General features: G+C 42.6%; 1 protein-coding gene across 1 annotated transcript in view; it reads left to right on the top strand.

Moving 5' to 3' along the window:
* The window catches only part of SEMA5B (semaphorin 5B), a 132,829-nt gene that overhangs the window by 75,605 nt on the left and 40,322 nt on the right, over positions 1–16,902 (top strand). The window contains exons 9-10 of the mRNA XM_054380966.1: positions 1,276–1,483; positions 4,255–4,462. Of these exons, the coding sequence (XP_054236941.1) occupies positions 1,276–1,483; positions 4,255–4,462 (416 nt within the window). The remainder of the gene's footprint in view (positions 1–1,275; positions 1,484–4,254; positions 4,463–16,902) is intronic.

The raw sequence follows: 16,902 nt of genomic DNA, 5'->3' as shown, positions 1-16,902 counted from the left end.
TGGTGACTCTACCACCTCCCTGGGCAGCCTGTTCCAATGCCTCACCACTCTCTCAGTAAAGTTTTTCCTATTGTGCAATCTTAAACCTCCCCTGACACAACTTAAACCCATTTAGTGTTGTCCTATTGCTAGTTACTCGGGAGAAGAGACCAACACCATCCTCACTAAAACCTCCTTCCAATTAGTTGTAGAGAGCAATAAGATCTTCCTTTAGCCTTCTCTTCTCCAGACTAAACAACCCCAGCTTCCTCAGCTGCTCCTTGTATGACCTGCCCTCCAAACCCCTCACCAGCCTCATTGCTCTTTTCTGGACACCCTCCAGGACCTCAATATCGTTCCTATACTGTGGCACTCAGAATTGAACACATCACTCAAGCTGTGGCCTCAGCAGAACTGAATACAGGGGCACAATCACTTCTCTACTCCTGCTGGACACACTGGTTTTGATACAGGCCAGGATGCCATTGGCCTTCTTGGGTACCTGGGCACACTGCTGGCTCATGTTCAGCTGGTTGTCCACCAGCACCCCCAAATGCTTTTCTACCGGGCTGCTTTCTTAGCCGCTCTTCCCCAAGCCTGTAGCATTACTTGGGGTGGTTGTGAGCAAAGTGCAGAACTGAGTACTTAAGTCTGCATGGGTGAACATAGGTTGATCTGCCAGTCACTGTGAGGATAGAAGAGATGCATATGGGGAACAGGGAGCTGGTGGCTAACCTGCCTTGTTTCAGATGAAGCAAAGGGGTCTGTTCAGAAGGGAGCACATCAAAGAAGAGCAGTGTGGTGAGCTGGGGTTTTGATGCAAAATCAACCCGTTTTCCAGGCTTTTTAACTTCCAGTTTTCTGCATTGTACTGACTGAGATGCTAGGTAGAGCTGAAGATTATTTGAAATGCTTCTAGTAGTTGTCACTGCAAAAACTTGCTCCCCACTCCTTGCTTTAAATCTTTCTGCAGCTAGTTTTAATTCCTTCTTTTTTGCCTTGGTTTGTTTTTGCCTTTTGCCCTTCCCGTGTGCTGGGTCCATGGCATCACAAGGGGATGGACATCACTGGTCAGTGGGCCATCTGGGAGAAATGTTTTTAAAAAGTGGGTTACAGTCCAAAGCTACACTAAGGATCTATGGTCAGGTTAAGGGCCTGATCCTGGGACCCTCACACAGACCCACGGACCCAGCCAATCCACAGGACGTGGGGTTCTAGAATAATTTCAGGGTTCGGTCTTGGGCTGCTGAAGTGGATAGAAAATGCAGGTGCTGAAGTTGAATCTTCCATGTTTAGTGTGGGACGCTGAATGATGACAGCCCTAACGAGAACCTGACGGAGAGAGTCCTGCAGGACGCGCAGCGCTTGTTCCTGATGAACGATGTCGTGCAGCCGGTGACTGTAGATCCGTACGTCACCCAGGACAGCATTCGCTTTTCCAAACTAGTGGTTGATATCGTTCAGGGGAAGGATACTCTCTACCACGTGATGTATATCGGAACAGGTAAGAGCACCAGGGCTTAAGAAAGTTCTCTCCACTTGCTTGTGGAGTTAGCAGCCTGGGGAGCCTGGTCATGATGTCATTACACAGTTGTCATTCAGTATCATTTTGGCACAAAACTGCGTTAAGTGTTAGTTTGGCTCAGTAAATTAAAAGCAAGATGGATGACTTGAGGCAGAGTCCCAAGTGAACAGGCAATAAGTCCACACTGTGTTTAAAAAAAAAAACAACATTTTTCTCCCTTTTATAAACCCATGTTTCAGCTAATCAGGCAACTGCATTGCAGTGAGGAAGGGCAAAGGCCACTGAAATGCTCTGTGATTTTGAGTATGTAAGTTGCCTCTCCGTGCTATGACATGCTCATCTCTAAATAAGCAATAATAGTATATAGCCTCCAGGCTTGCCCAAGGTTTCAATTACGTCTTTCTTTGCACTTCCCTGTGCTTACTGGTGTATACCTCCTGCTGTTTTTAGGAATGGGCATGCACTGAAGTGTAATGCTGCTGGGGAAGCTGAAGCAAGTGCCTTTTTGTGGTAGCATAGTGAGCCAATGGTAGAATTAAGTGTATGATCTAGTCTCTTGATTTCTACTGCCATCCTCTAATTAGCAGGACACATTGCCTCTTCTGAGAAGTACAGACATCTTGGATAGATGAAAGATGCTGAAGAAGGACAAAGTGTTATAAATGGTTGTCTTAGCCCATATCCATACTAATGATAGAGGTTAAATTAAATAGTTTGATTAATCAGAGCATATGGCCAGCCTCATGGGTATAATGTTGTTATCCTCAATTGCAAAAGCTTTGACTTTAGAATAAGATGGATTGCCTCTATAAGTGTTAGCTTAATCTCACATCTGAATGCAGACTCATTGCCTCATTCTCATGTTACCATCTTCCAGGACTGTGTCATGATTTATCTGACTTTTACCACCACTTATTTCAAAAGTGATCATCTTGGATGTGTTCTAGTAACATTCACACTATGGAAGCCTCTATGGACATTGATTATTATGAGAAAATTGTACTTAAATGGAAATGCAATGTGGTTCTTCCATTTTCATGTCTTACTGTTTTAAGTGAGGAGTCCCAGCTGTAAAGCCTGAGAGAAGGCTGGGATGCTTTCTGCCTCATATCATTGGTAGTAGGAAGGTCTACTACCATAACCTTACCTCCTTATTTGTGTTTTCTTTCTGAGCCTGCTTAGTGGTGACTAAGTAGTAAGCTCTACTAGACCTAAAACCTTTAAGCCAGTTAAATGCTTCAGTAGAGACAGCCCTGCCCAGAGGCAAACCTATCTCTGAGACAAACCAAGACCAGACTTGGGCCTCAGTCTTGTTCCCCACTTTACAGAATCACAGAATTGAAGGTTGGAAGGGACATCTGGAGATCACCTAGTCCAACCTCCCTGCTAAAGCAGGTTCCCCTAGAGCAGGTTGCACATTAATGCATCCAGGCAGCTTTTGAGTCTCCACAGAGACTCCACAACCTCTCTGGGCAGTCTGTTCCAGTGCTCCGTCATCCTCAGAGTACAGAGGGTTTTCCTTTGTTTAGGTGGAACTTCCTGAGTTTTAGTTTGTGCCTGTTGCCCCTTGTCCTAATCACTGGGCACACTGAAAGGAGTCCAGCCCCATCTTCTTGGCATCCACCCTTTAGATATTGAAAAGCATTGATAAGATCCCCCTGCTCAGTCTTCTCCGGGCTGAAGAGCCTCAGATCTCTCAGTGGCTGTCTGTTGGACTATCTCCACTAGTTCTCTGTCTCTCTTGAACTGAGATTCCAGAACTGGACACAATACTCCAGGTGTGGCCTCACTAGGGCAGAGTGGAGGGAGAGGAGAACCTCCCTCAACCTGCTGGACACACTCTTCTCACTGCACCCCAGGAGGCAATTGGCCTATCTGACCACAAGAACACACTGATGGCCCAAGGGGAACTTATCCACCAGGACTCCAAATTTAAAGCTCTCCTAAATGAAAGAGAAGCTTCAGATGGTAACCAACCCTATCACTGTAAATTGCTGAGCTTTGGCACTAGTACTGAAGTTATTGGGATAGAAAGATTAAGCTTCACTAATAGTTGGGGCTGAGAGACCTCTTTGGAATTTTAATGAAAAACACTGTGGGTTTCCCCTTTCCCTAGCGTGAATCTCCCACAGCTATCGGATCTGTAAATTGTTTAGGTAAGAGCACTGTGTACTCAAGTATATGTTTCTGTCTATGCACTGTTCATGCCATAACATCCCCTTGTCGAGCTGGCAGGATGGCTTCTTCCAGGAAGAAGATCAGTTAGATTTGTGACCCATGCAGTCATTATGGAGGCCTCTGAGATTTCCAGCAGAGCCACTGCATCTGTTGTCATTTGTCATGGCATCAAATCAGGCTGATCTGCTCCATAAACTAAAAGAAATACAGACTCAAGGCACCAGAAATGATCCCTGCTATCTCGGGTCACCTTGCTGTATAAAAGAACTAGACTCTTTTCTGCCCCAGTGCTCCAACTGGGAAATATTTCCGGGTACTCACTCTCCAGATGGTTCATGCTCTTCTGGGTTCCCATTAAAATACGTTCACATGGGGTTTCTGTAATGTCTGTGAGAACTGCTGAGGAGCGTAATGATGTAGCTGGAGCTCTCTCTACCGTGGGCAGCAGGTGACCCAGAACGAGGTTTAAAGGAGCTGTGTAAAGATGACATTAATATTTCACTCTTTAGGCAGGTATGAAATGAAGTGAATGCCTGTAAGATTTACTTGTGCCTTGTTTCTTGTTCTGTTAGAGTATGGCACCATCCTGAAGGCCCTTTCTACCACTAATAGGAGCCTAAGAAGTTGTTATTTAGAGGAAATGCAGATCCTCCCTGACGGACAACAGGAAGCAATCAAGAGTCTCCAAATCCTGCACAGTGACAGGTCGCTCTTTGTGGGCTTAAATAATGGAGTGCTAAAAATTCCTCTGGAGAGATGCTCCATGTACAGAACAGAAGGGTAAGCAAATTTACAGCTTTGATATATTCCACTCCAGGTTAAAAAGAAAAGCAGAAGGGAAACATTCTGGTCTGATTCAGGTTAGAAGGGTTGTTTTTTTTCATCACTAAAAGTCAAAAGACACTATTAAAAATGCATCTTCTAATGCAGTCATGTCAGGAGCAATGAGAATGTGCAATATATTTTTTTTAATATTAATTAGTCTTCATCAGAAATTAATTGTGTGTTTACCAAAGAAGGCCTTCCATATTTATCTGGGTTTTGTGTTTTTTTTTCAAACTTACTGTTTCAATGTTACTTTTATAACTCCATGCTGATCGTTCTTATTGGCAGTATGGCTACAGGTTTCTGAATTTGGGTTGCTGCCAGACTATCCTGGCTTATCTGGATGATCAACTCTCAAATATCTGAGGAGTCAGGACTGAGCTGTGTGGCAACTTATTATTGCTCTTGGAGCACAATAGCTCATCTCAACTATGTGTGACATCTCTAACATCTGCATAGATTCTGTTCCTTGATTTGTACTTTCTAAAGGGAGTACAGAAAAAGACTTTTTGTTTTAATTGTCAGCCCTGGCTCCAGAGCAGTTTTCCACCCAGAAATGTGTGTAGGTTTTTGCATCCAAAAGGTATCCCTCTGCTTAAGCAGATAAAATAACATGATACCAGCTGATTGAGACACGCACTCTCAAATACTCTCCCTGAGTGTGTACTGGGGTCTGCTGTGGGTAATTACTTGTTTACTTCTCTTGAAAATACTCTTCCTTCTCCTCTCGTGCTTTTGCCTTTCTTTCCTTGATGAGAGTTTAGTCTGAAACTGAAGTCCTCTGTGTTAGACAAGAGGAAGGATTTTGTTAGCAACATGTAAAAGGATTCCCTCTTTCATGGCCTACTGCAAGATGTCACTGTTCTCTTGCCAAAAAAACATGATATAGAAATTGTTACTATCACTTTATTGTCAACAAGTAGAGTTTGTCTATCAGCTTGTACTAAATTTGTGTTGGTTTACATATAAGAGTGCCAACTCTTTCTATTTTCATTGAAACTCTTAATTATCCCTTTTAGGAAATACAACTTGGTCATTACTGCAAGTTTGACACGCAACTGTTTTATGTGTAAAGGTTTAGTTGCTTGTACAGACAGGCTGACACAAAAGTGTTTAGTAAAAGAAAGAGAACCACAGCTGGGAAATACCATTCTGTCCTCAACCCTTAAAAGCAGTGATTTATAAAGGTAGAACATAACAGCTGTCCTCTTCAGGCTGTCCTGGAGAGTTTCAGTTTGAGAATATTTATGTGTGTATACATATATGTGATCCAGTTTCAAGAGAAATGAGTTCTCCCTTTTCTTTCTTTTCAGAATCTTGAGTTCAGCTTTCCAGTAATTTATATGCCCCAGTTTCAGCCTGCATAGGTGCTTTGTATGACACTTCCATTAAAACTCAAATGGTGGAGGCTTGCTCAACTAGCTAAAAAAGGGATAAGCAAGGAAAAAGCAGCAGTGGCTGGAGGGCAGCTGGTGGGGGTATCTCACAAGAGTATCTTCTATTTAATACTTGAAGCCACAGCACACTCCCCTATTAGTGTAAGCTTATACCAGCAGAAAAAAAAAAAAAAAAACCAACAAAAAAACCCCAACCAACCAAACAACCCCCCTCCCAAAAACAACCAACCAAACAAACAAAAAAACAAAACCAAAAACAAGTAGCCTCAGTTTGATGCATTATGTAACACTAAGTCCTGGCTGAAATTATTGGTAAGCTTATGTACCATTGCTGGCATTTTTCTGAAACAAACTTTCTGAAGACATTTTTCAGTGGAATAAGGAAGCAGTCCAGCTCTTTGGGGAATGGAGGTTAAAACTCTGCCTGCATTGGCTAGTTTCATGATACTTGTAGACAATAGCCAGCCACTGGGCAATACTGAAATACACAAGAAAGTGTTTCCTGACAGCATAGTAGGTGCATATATTTGGCAGTGTGGGAGATCAGAATTTGCTGAATTCAGTGCTGGCTAGCTGATGCACATTGCTACAGATTCTTTGCCCATGGCCAAGTTTTGTGGAGGGACTGTGCAATTGAAAAAAAAAAAAAAGGACAAGAAAAGTGGGAAAGCCAAGGAAGGCCATTATTTATGTTTTAATTTAAAAGGATTTTTTTATATGGTTACTTCATAAACTAAGTCCTTTTTTTCTTCCTTTCTTTTTTTTTCTCTCTCTCTTTTTTTTTTTTTTTTTATTGATAGGGAATTATTCACCTGCAATTTTTGCAACTGCAGTTGTTAGAACCCTTTTTCCTCTTAGCATCCTGGCTATGTAGGTGACAATTCTGCTTGGCCTCCTTTGTATTATTTTCAATACCAAACTGTATTAAGAGGCATGTTTGAATTTCCCCAGTGCCTTCCACCTGGCACTTGTCCTAGGCTGTGATTTATTGCTTATTGTTTTGTCTGTTTAATACATGCCAATATACAGCCACCATGGGAAGAAGGTCTCCTGCTCCTATAACACCCCCTGCTTACTTTTTTTCTGTGACTCCTTGACTGGCCTCCCTAAAAAGCTTTGGTTTCAGCAGTTTTTAGATGTAATTGTTTTGATGGGGGCTGAGGAAGCTTGGAGGTGGTGAAGAACTTGTGCCTCCAAGGCACAACATTGTTTTCTTTGGCTCTGCCTTACGTTATCAGGAAACTTTGCAGCCTTTTACACCCTGGGGGCTGATGTGGGTTCCTGATTGCTGACATAGAGCTCTAGCCTTCGCCCTTCCTTCTCCCTTCTCTCTGGACCAGGCAATCATGTATCAAGAGAAAATTGATCCTCGTATTGATCCCCCTCCAGCAAACCTTGCTGCTGTGCCGCTTTAAACCTTGAGGCTTGGTACCAAGTCCCAGAAATGGGGCAGAGGAGAAAGAAGTAGCAGCAAAGGGAAGAGATGAAAAGGGAAAAGGATTTCTGCCATGTCCTTTACTGTTTGTTTATTGACACAGCACCAATTTAATCACTTAAATGGTGACCAGTAACTCAGCCCCATGTCTTGATGTAGTTTGTTGACCTGATATATTTCTAGGTGTCTTGAGCACTGTTTTGTATGTGCCCACTGACCTGTCTCAATTTGTCTTTTCACAACAGCCAGTCTTAGCAACAGGGAAACAGAAAGACAGCTGTAATGTCAGCTGCCCATATTTACAGGCTGGACTTGGCTGCAGGGCCCTTGCCTTGTGCCTGTTGTGTTTCAGTGCTGCCATTCCCCACTTTTGCTGGAGACTGTTAGGAAGATGTTCCATGTGAGCAAAACCTACAAACTCTCTAAACATGCAGCGTGTTTTGAAGGCTGCTTTGCTGGATGTTGTTTGACTGAGATTTTGCTGCTGGATTTTGCATGGCTTTGAAATCTTTGTAACCTCCCTGCAATTTCCAAATGAGCTTGAATTTTTACCTCTAGTTGCTGTAAGCTTTGAGAAGGAATATTTGGAAAACCAGCACTGCAGCTTTATCACTGATGCCACCATCTCTCTACAATGTGTCTGAATTTTAGAGAGGAAAGGACTAGACTGTTATTTTCAGGTGGGGCTTGTCTGTAGGCAGAGTGTAGTAATTTTTTTCAGAGGGTGGAGTGAAATTATTCATTTTAGGAACTGCAATCAAACAAGTAGGAAAATTGAAGATAATTGTTGCAGGGAAAACATTGTGATCTCTTTTTGTTGCCCCTTTGTAGCATCAGGGCCATGGGCCTCTGAGCAGACAGAGATCCTGAGGTGGGCCTTAGAGTGATTTTGCAGTGATTTTTTCATTATACCTTCAAATGAGGAAAACAAAACATGTTTTAGAATGAGCCCAGGGGCTCTCTTGAATACCCTTCCTTTCTGCTCTCCCTATGCTGAGCAGTTTAATACACTTTATGTTGATACTCATTCTTTCATCTTTCTCTCTCTAATTTTCTACATAAAATTTGCAGTTTGCATGGTGCAGGTTGCAATTCTGACATGTATAGTGTGGTTCTGAGAATAGTTTTTCTTGTCTGTCCTCTTGCTGTCATGCTGTGCTCATGTGTGGGCATCCCATCAGGTTGTCTGATGCCACTTCAGGTCAGCCTCATGCCAGTGGAGATACTCCTGCTTCCAAGTCTGTGAGGAGAGCCAGATCCTCTTGCGTGCAGCTATGACATGCTCTCATCTGAACTCCACCTGCTTTTTTGACCTGGTTGCAGGGAGTTTGCAGTTCAGTGATGCTGAGATTTTGCTCTCCTACTTGGCCTAAATTCTGCCATACATCCCCTCCAGCCATGGTGCTTAACAGCAGAGCTAGCAGAAATGACTCAGCTGACAAGCACCCTGATTTGCTGACTTGAGATCTGTGTGAGAAACACAGTTCACCTTTAAATAGCTCTGGGCCAGTGACCAGGCAACTAAGTACATATAGGTGAGTAACTCCTGAAACATCTTCAGGGAATTTTCAGAAGGAAAGGTTCAGCAGCCATGGTAAAGAAGCAGAGAGCCTCCTTTACTCTCCAGAGTGCAAAACTGGAGCACCAAGCCTGTACCACATCCACGCCATGCTTCAAGGGAGTTGGGGTATCACATGGAGGATTTCTTTGGTGGTTCTTGTTATTTTCTTCTTTTTCTTTACTCCTTATATGGTGCAGTATCAAAGGAATTAAGTACTTGAATTTAGGACTGCAAAACTAGTATTACAGGTTTGCCAGATTCCAGGAGTCAAACTTTATTGAAGGAATAATATAGTCTGGAAAGAAATCTAAAAATTTCCCAATTTGGGGGAAAGAGTGAGTTGAATATGGGCTGGAAATCTTCTGACCTCTTCATCAGAATGACGATAGCTCCTTGGAGGACAAACAAGGAACTACTGTCAGGTAAAAAGCATAAGAGAGAAAATGTTAAAAGACATAGGGAAGAGAACAAAGCAGAGACTGTTCAGTGGAGCCCAGCATCCAGCAGATTGCTGAGGTGATGACATTGATGGCCAGATTGTTCACCAAACACCCTGAAAATCCTGCTCCTTCTTCTGAGCTGCAGCTGTGGAAAGTCTGGCCTAGACTATGTTTTGAAATATTCTCCTTGAGAATTCTTAGAAATATCCAGCACATGGATTTTTTTTTTTTTTTAAGAATAGAGGTAAAAACAAAGGTAAAAACCTACAAAAGCATTGGAAGACTTCATAGGCAGAAAGGAGAGTGCTCAACCCAATGTTTTGTCATCCACAGAATCCAGTAATACATCAGAATAAATCACTAAACATCTGGTTTGGCATTCTGGTCGCATTTAAGTAAATAGCAAGGCTCCCACTGATGGAGAATTAGGACATCAAACAGAACCATGATCACTAAAGCTCTTGGAAAAAATGAAGTTCAGTTGATCAAATAGATCTGTGTTCTTTAAATAGAAGTACAAAATTATACCATTTCCTCTATCCTAAAAACACATTTGCATCTGCTGTAGCAGGCAATTACTCCCATTTTCTTTAATGTAGCTATTCCAATGTGTAAAGTTAAGCGCGTCCCTACTATTTGCAGGATATGAACCTGTAAGATTTGAGGAGATGTTACAGGCCTAAGAAACCTGGATATCAGGGTTGCAGTTGAAGAGCTTCTTTTCAACAGTCTGGGAAAGGGACATGGCCAGGTGTGCCTGAAATCATAGGAAAAAATAAAAAAGGCAAGGGTAAGCGGTAATGTCGTGAGCAGGGGCATGTTTCAGTAAGATGCCAGAGAGATTGGTTTCCAGTTTCATCTTATTTGACATTATCTTTAATGGCATGGAAGAAAGAAAATAGCATACTTTGTAGATGGCATTGAGGTATGAAGGAATCACAAATAACAGTGAAGAGAGAAATGCAATGTGGGGCCAGTAGGGAAACCAGCAAGAGGCTGAATTTGAGAAATAAGGCTGTGCTGAGATTGCTGCTGTTTGCGTCACTGGGAAGGAGAGGACACAGGATGACAGAGTGGAAAGGGGCTCTGCTCTGAACCAGATGAATTATTACAGTTTTTCCATTTCTTTTAAATGCCCAAACCAATGACAGGTTTTGCATTAATTTTAAGCTGCCTGTACACTTTTAGTATCCCACTTTTAGTCAGAACTATGTAAAGGGTCCTGAGCAAATGGTACTGTGGCAGGAGAAGAATTTAGCAGTAGCCAGAGTCTGGGGTTATACAGCTGCTGAAAGAGATGAAGGTCAGTCCAGAAAGCCAAATAGAATCAGCCAATACCAAGGCTCTCTGCCTTTTGTCCCCTATATGATGTAGATGATACTATTAGGTTACAAATTTGTTGGGGGGGGCTTTGGATTTGCTAGGAGGGAGTAAAATGCTGAGAGGCTGAGCGTTCGGAGGGATTTTCTTTGCTTCTTATTTTTAAAGTGTGCTGCCAACATACTTGGCTTGCAAGGTCAGGAATGGTTTAGCGTATGGATCCTTTTACCTCAAGCAGACTGGCTTGAGGCCAGCTCAGATCAATGATGTCTAGAAGTCATTACCATCTGATGCTGCTAGGTGGGCTATGTGAAATTAGTTTCAACACAGCAGTGACTGACAGGATAGCAGGTAGTGTTCTTGGAATATGTAATGTTAGGATGACATTGATGCTATTGTTATACAAACAAGATTAATAACTAAAGCTACCAGCAAGCCCCAGGGCAGATACCCTTTGCATCTGCCAGCTCTTGCAATTTGCTTCTCTTGTGTCATAAGATTTATATTTTAGGCAATGGTCGCATTCGGTGGCATGATTCCTAATGCAGAGTCTACAACTTCACTGCTGCAGTGGGTGTTTTGCTTCATGTCTCAAGCTTCCAGACAGCATTTTCAGTGCAAAAGACAAACATGTCCAATGTTAATGTTGAATAAATGCAATGCTACAGATGTATCGTTAACTTTTTATTAGGAGGTGTGCTGTTCTGCCTGTTTGGGGAGGAGGAAGTATCTGGAGCCAGAGCAAATGTGTTATTGTTGGTTTAAGTTTAAATTTTAAGTATACATAAGTACATAAAATATTTATGGGTTGTAGAAAAACGCAATGCTTGCCTGTCTGGTGTCTTCTACATGTCAAAATACCTAAGAACTGTAGATCTATGGGGACACTGCAGTCTGCAAAGGGGTAGGGCTGTATTTCAAAAATGTCAATTTACTTGAGTGACGTTGTCTCTTGTTAAAAAGTGGAATGGACATTTTTTGACGGTGTTTAGATAACTACAGGGACATGGTTGTTCCCTTGTACCCAGCACTGGTGAAACCACACATTGAGGACTGTGTTCAGTTTGGGGCCCTCACTACAAGAAAGACATTGAGATACTGAAATGGGTAAAGAGGAAGGCACTGAAGCTGGTGAGGGGTCTGGAGAACTTTATGAAGAGTGGCTGAGGGAACTGGGGTGTGTAGTCTGGAGAAAAGGAGGCTGAAGGGAGATCTTCTTCCTCTCTATAACTACCTGGAAGGAGGTTATGATGAGGTGGGGGGTCAGTCTCTTCTTCCTAGTAACAAATGATAGGATGGGAGGAAATTGCACCAGAGGGGTTTAGATTGGATATTAGAAGAAAATTGTGCACACCTGAGTGCACAGATTTGCCCAAGCTGCCTTTCCAAAAGGATGTGGAGTTCCTTCTGCCTCTTTCCATATGGCAGCCTTGGGAGGCATGTTTTCTTAAGGCTCAAAAGCCTGCCAAGGCTAGGAAATGGTTGTGCTTCACAATCCAGACAAACATGTCCTGCATTCAGGAATTCCTTCTGGCTATTTTTTTCGTTAGGACTTTAATAGTATCTGAGTTTTCTTATGGATGACTGATCCCATCACTGGTAGTCAAAAGCTCTCTGTACTTCTGTTTTTATTAGAGGTCAGTTTTGTTTGGCACAGTGTCAAGGGTTTCTAACAGTGTTTGTGGAACACGTATTCATTTTTTTAATAACCTTCTTTATTGATGTAAACATAAATCCAGATTTAATCAGAATTTGTCTCAGGATGGCATTAATCTTCATATTTGAATAAATGCAGTGTTGTTTTATTTCATGGCTTTAAAAATAAACACCTATCCAATAAAAAAGTCACTGTTGCTAAAAGATGATGGAATGAGATGTCAGAACGTAAGAAATGGAACAGTTTTTTTGTGTAGATTGTGCAAGACCATGATCTATAAACCACAATCGATTAAAGTGATCTTGAAAATGGTAAAGCAGGAGGTAGAAACTAGCAAGCTAAGGTCCCTGGTGTGGAAAAGAAAATAAGGTGAAACTGCCTTTGAAAATCCTCTGTGCACTGCTTCTTTCAAACAAGTTACATGTGTTTGGCTCACAAATGGACTCCAGTTTTAGTGGTTGTTTTACACCATGGCTTTAATTTATGTATTCAAAACAAATCATGTGCAGAGCAGCAATCACTGATGCTAAGCGTGTGTGGGTGATAAACTACTCACACACACACACACACTTCACTTCTCTGCCTCTAGTGTCTGATATCAAATGCCGAAATACCAAACCTTGTCTGTCCAGATTAACGTCAACTGTAGCCCTCAAAGTGGTGGTACCTGCAGGCTATGGTGTGCTCTTCCTGAGTTGTGCCCTGCTCCACAAATAGCCCTGTTAATTGCTTATGAAGTACATGGCTACTCGTCTTGAGGAAAGGGCAGGAGCATCTGGCATGGAATGTGTTGTATTCACCAGCTGAGAAATGAAGCTGCTACTTGACCAGCGTCTGACTAAAGCAGCTCAGTTCCCCTTGGCTTCTCTTTTCAGTGGGGAAAGATAATGGATTTGTACAGATCACTAACTCATCTCTGCAATTTGAATTTTTCAAGGTATCAGAATTAAAGGGATTGTTTGAAGCTCTGGTGCTTTTTTTCGCTTTCTAATCTTATTTTCTTAAGCCACAAATATCCTTTTGATTCTTATTCTTCTCTTTTCTTGCCATCTGGCTTTAGGGAAGACAGGAGACCATTCTTCCTTACACAGGCTATTGAGGTTGTCAGTAATTATGATTTGGTTGGCTGGAAGCTAATATGATTATTTGTTTAGTTCATCCACTCTGCAGGTTGATAGCAATGGGCCAGTAAACTAACCTTGTCAAGAAATGCCAGTCTGCCAAACACAGCCTTATGCCTGCAACTAACAGACACAGCTAAAACTCCCTTACTGCTTTCCCTCTAAGGCCGTTCCCTTAGAGTTAACTGCATAGAGTGCAACAAACCACTGTGAAATTCTGAGCTCTTATTCCCCAGCAGAGCAAGGTGAGCTCCTGTGCTGCCTCTGCTCCTGAGCAGGTATGAGTGTTGCTCAGTGTCTTGCAGGATCAGGCTTACAAATGTTTGCACTGCACCAGTTCACAGCATTCTATCTTTGAGCTAACTGGTGATGCCCATGGAGGTCTAAAGGATTAGGTGCTATGACAATTATCTTATCTTCCTGGCAAACTTGATGTTCACTGCAGGTTCCAAACTCACCAGCAAAAATGGAGAACTCTCTCCTGGTGCAGGGTTTTGTGAGCAAATACAGTTTAGGAAGGGAGCTTCTCAGCCTAAGGCCCTGCCTCTGCAGATCATCACATTCTGTCATTCCATTCCTATTGCTTGTAGTCATCAACAAGGAGTGAGAAACACATAAATGAAAAGAGAGGAAATGAAAACTGGGAGAATAAGCATGTCCTGGCAGATGAGAGGAGCAGAGTCCTTCAATGTGAACACTCTGGATGACAGTTTTGTGGCTTTTGGTCCAAAATGGCGGTGTTGTGTCTCTTCTGTCTGGTAGTATGAAGGGGAAGAAGTTCCAGTAATTATTTATTTCCTTTGGGATGTCAAAGTCTCATCTCCTTGTTCTGGATTTACTGATTTGGTAATCAGTTTATTACATATGCTATCTAGACCCAGAGAAAATTAAAGTGGGAATGAAAAATGCTTGAACTACAGAGGTTCAAGATTTAATGAAGATTCTGAAATAAGACATGATTCAGGCTATTACAAAAAAAGGACACCTTGGGCAGCACAGTACTGGCATCATGAAAGCAGAAGCCTGTATACAGCACATGCTGTTAGTGAAGGCTAAGCACTGTCCCCTTTAAAAGCCCTTCTGAGTCATTGATTAGAGTTTCCATTGACTTCAGTGGGCTGTGTGTAGTGCCCCCCTTGCAGATTCATAATCCTTTGTGTTTCTACAGTAGATGACTGGTGTAGAAATGATTGAAAGGGCCAACAACAGGGAGGCTTACAGCTCCCAAACAGCAGGCAGCAGGTGAGCTCTTATGAGTAAGATCTTATTTTCATGCAATTATCCTTCATAAGTGTGAATAAGGAACTGTTGGGGGGGAGGGTGGAAACCCAACCAACCACACACACACACACACAAACCCAACAAAAACCTGAAATATTGGACAAGAGTTACAAGTGGAATTGTTTTTCAATTGAACATTTTCAGTGTATGCCTTTATGTTTCAGGTAAGACATTTATTGTGAGGCAATGAATTAAAATGAATCACTATTGGTAGTAATGTGCTGTCAAAATAAATCCAACCACTTAGATATCTGTCAGAAGTTATTCTCCCAGGTCCTTGCTGAATGTACAATGGTTAGTAGATGGCCTGAGCGGAACTGGGGGCAGAGACGGTGTGGTAGTATTACAGTCCTACTTCCACAAGCATCCCACTTTGTGACATTTCATTAACTAGTTCATTAGAATTAATATGGCCAGTGTTACCCTATTATGCTCAGGTAGTCTTCTGGGATAATGGGTTCCTTCTAGCTGTGTGAATTATGATTGGAGATGATAGTGTGTCATTAGCTCCCTCAGGCATTCCTAGCCACTGAGGAGACCTAAGTGTGGTGTTCCCTGTGTATATGGTATGAAATCTGGCCCCACTGAGCCTGTGGCAGAAGTCCCATTGCCTTTGAAACATCAGAATTTCATTATGGTATGTAAACTCCTTTGCATCTTATTTCACAGTATTTACATTCTGCCCTCTGAGACTTTGGGCCCTGCAGCCTGTGTGAGACTTTTCAGCAGTACCGTAATACAAAATGGTATTTACACCTAAACATTGCCATTTATTTTGTGTTCTGAGCACAGGGAAATGCTGTGATATCTTTATATTTTCCACATTGTGCTGCCTGATCCACTAAGAATGACAGCATACTTCTGAAGCATTTAGATCTGTGCATGCATGTATGCATACATATATTTGTTTTTTATAGGTGCATGTTTGCTGGTGTGGTTTTATCTTTTAATGACATAAACAGGGATATATATTCTGAAGCTATTGTAAGGATTTTGAGGTGTTCACTTAAAGTGTTTGCCAGAAATGTTGTTCTTTTGTAGCAATGCATATTGCAATGCTTTTCCTGCTTACAAAAGGGAAAAAAATGGAGCAAATTGTGTGTAAGTAAACACATTCCTCCTCACCCTTAAGTTTATTGCTGTCAGCTGATATAATAGGTTTCTCACCAGATCTGAGGCAGATGAGTGGGCTCTGAATTCTGAAGGGAGGCAGACAGCATAGCTATTTTGTTTTTAAATTTCAAATGTTTTTGAGGGCCTGCTATCAAATGGGGAGAAGTCCTGGGCTGTGATGGTTGTTAAATTACAGAGTGTGCGATTTGACAACAGAGCAGAGTCCAGGCTGGGTAAGAATTCATTACTCCCAGGATGAAGAACACAGGAACGGTGCAGCATGGGATGGCCATAGCTCCCTGCCAACAGGCACTGCACCAGGCTGTTCCCAAGGCCCAGCGTCGTGGCCTTCTGGCAGCTCTGCAGCCTTCTGGCAGCTCTGCAGCTTGGTTACTGATAGCCCATCAGCTGGGGGTCAGTGGTGGTGGCAGGGGACCGCAGGCTGTGATTCATTGAGTGCAGCGTTAGGGATCCGTAGCTCGCCGCTCTCAGCCAAGAGCAGCACATTAGCTCCATGACATACATTATTATGGTGCCAGCAAAGTGGTCAGTGTCTAACTGGGATAGATTGCAGCCTGCAGAGTGGCTGAGGGCTGTAGCACAGAACATATGGAGATTATTTCCTGAGTTTATGCAGCACATGTTTTCCTATAAATTAAATTCAGAGAAAATGTGTATCATAATAGGGCGATGCTCACAACAGCCTTCCCTGCTATGAATTACAATTACCTGTCTCAGCTCACTGGGTGCCCAGTGAAATGGCTTCATGCAGCTGGAAACAATAGCATGTATGTGGTGTCAGGGTCTGAAAGCCTGAGCAAAAGGTTAAAAGAGGGGCTTTTTTTTTTTTTTCTTGTTTTCACCTCCATTGCTACTCTTATTCTCATTCTAGAAACTGTCCAGATTCCTCCTGAAGCGCAGAGTGGCTGAGAGGGTGGGGAGATGCCCTGTGTCTGCTCTGTAATTAACTGGCAGCTGCCCTTGCTGGGAGGCTGCTAGATGACAGCAGCAGCTCTGGACATGGCAACAGCCCCACTTCATGGGTGAGAGCAGTGTGGGTTGCCAAACAG

This window comes from Indicator indicator, chromosome 5, assembly GCF_027791375.1.
Source record: "Indicator indicator isolate 239-I01 chromosome 5, UM_Iind_1.1, whole genome shotgun sequence".
Taxonomy (NCBI): Eukaryota; Metazoa; Chordata; class Aves; order Piciformes; family Indicatoridae; genus Indicator; species Indicator indicator.
Note: the sequence above shows the minus strand (reverse complement) of the source record. Positions and strands in the feature narration are given on the sequence as shown.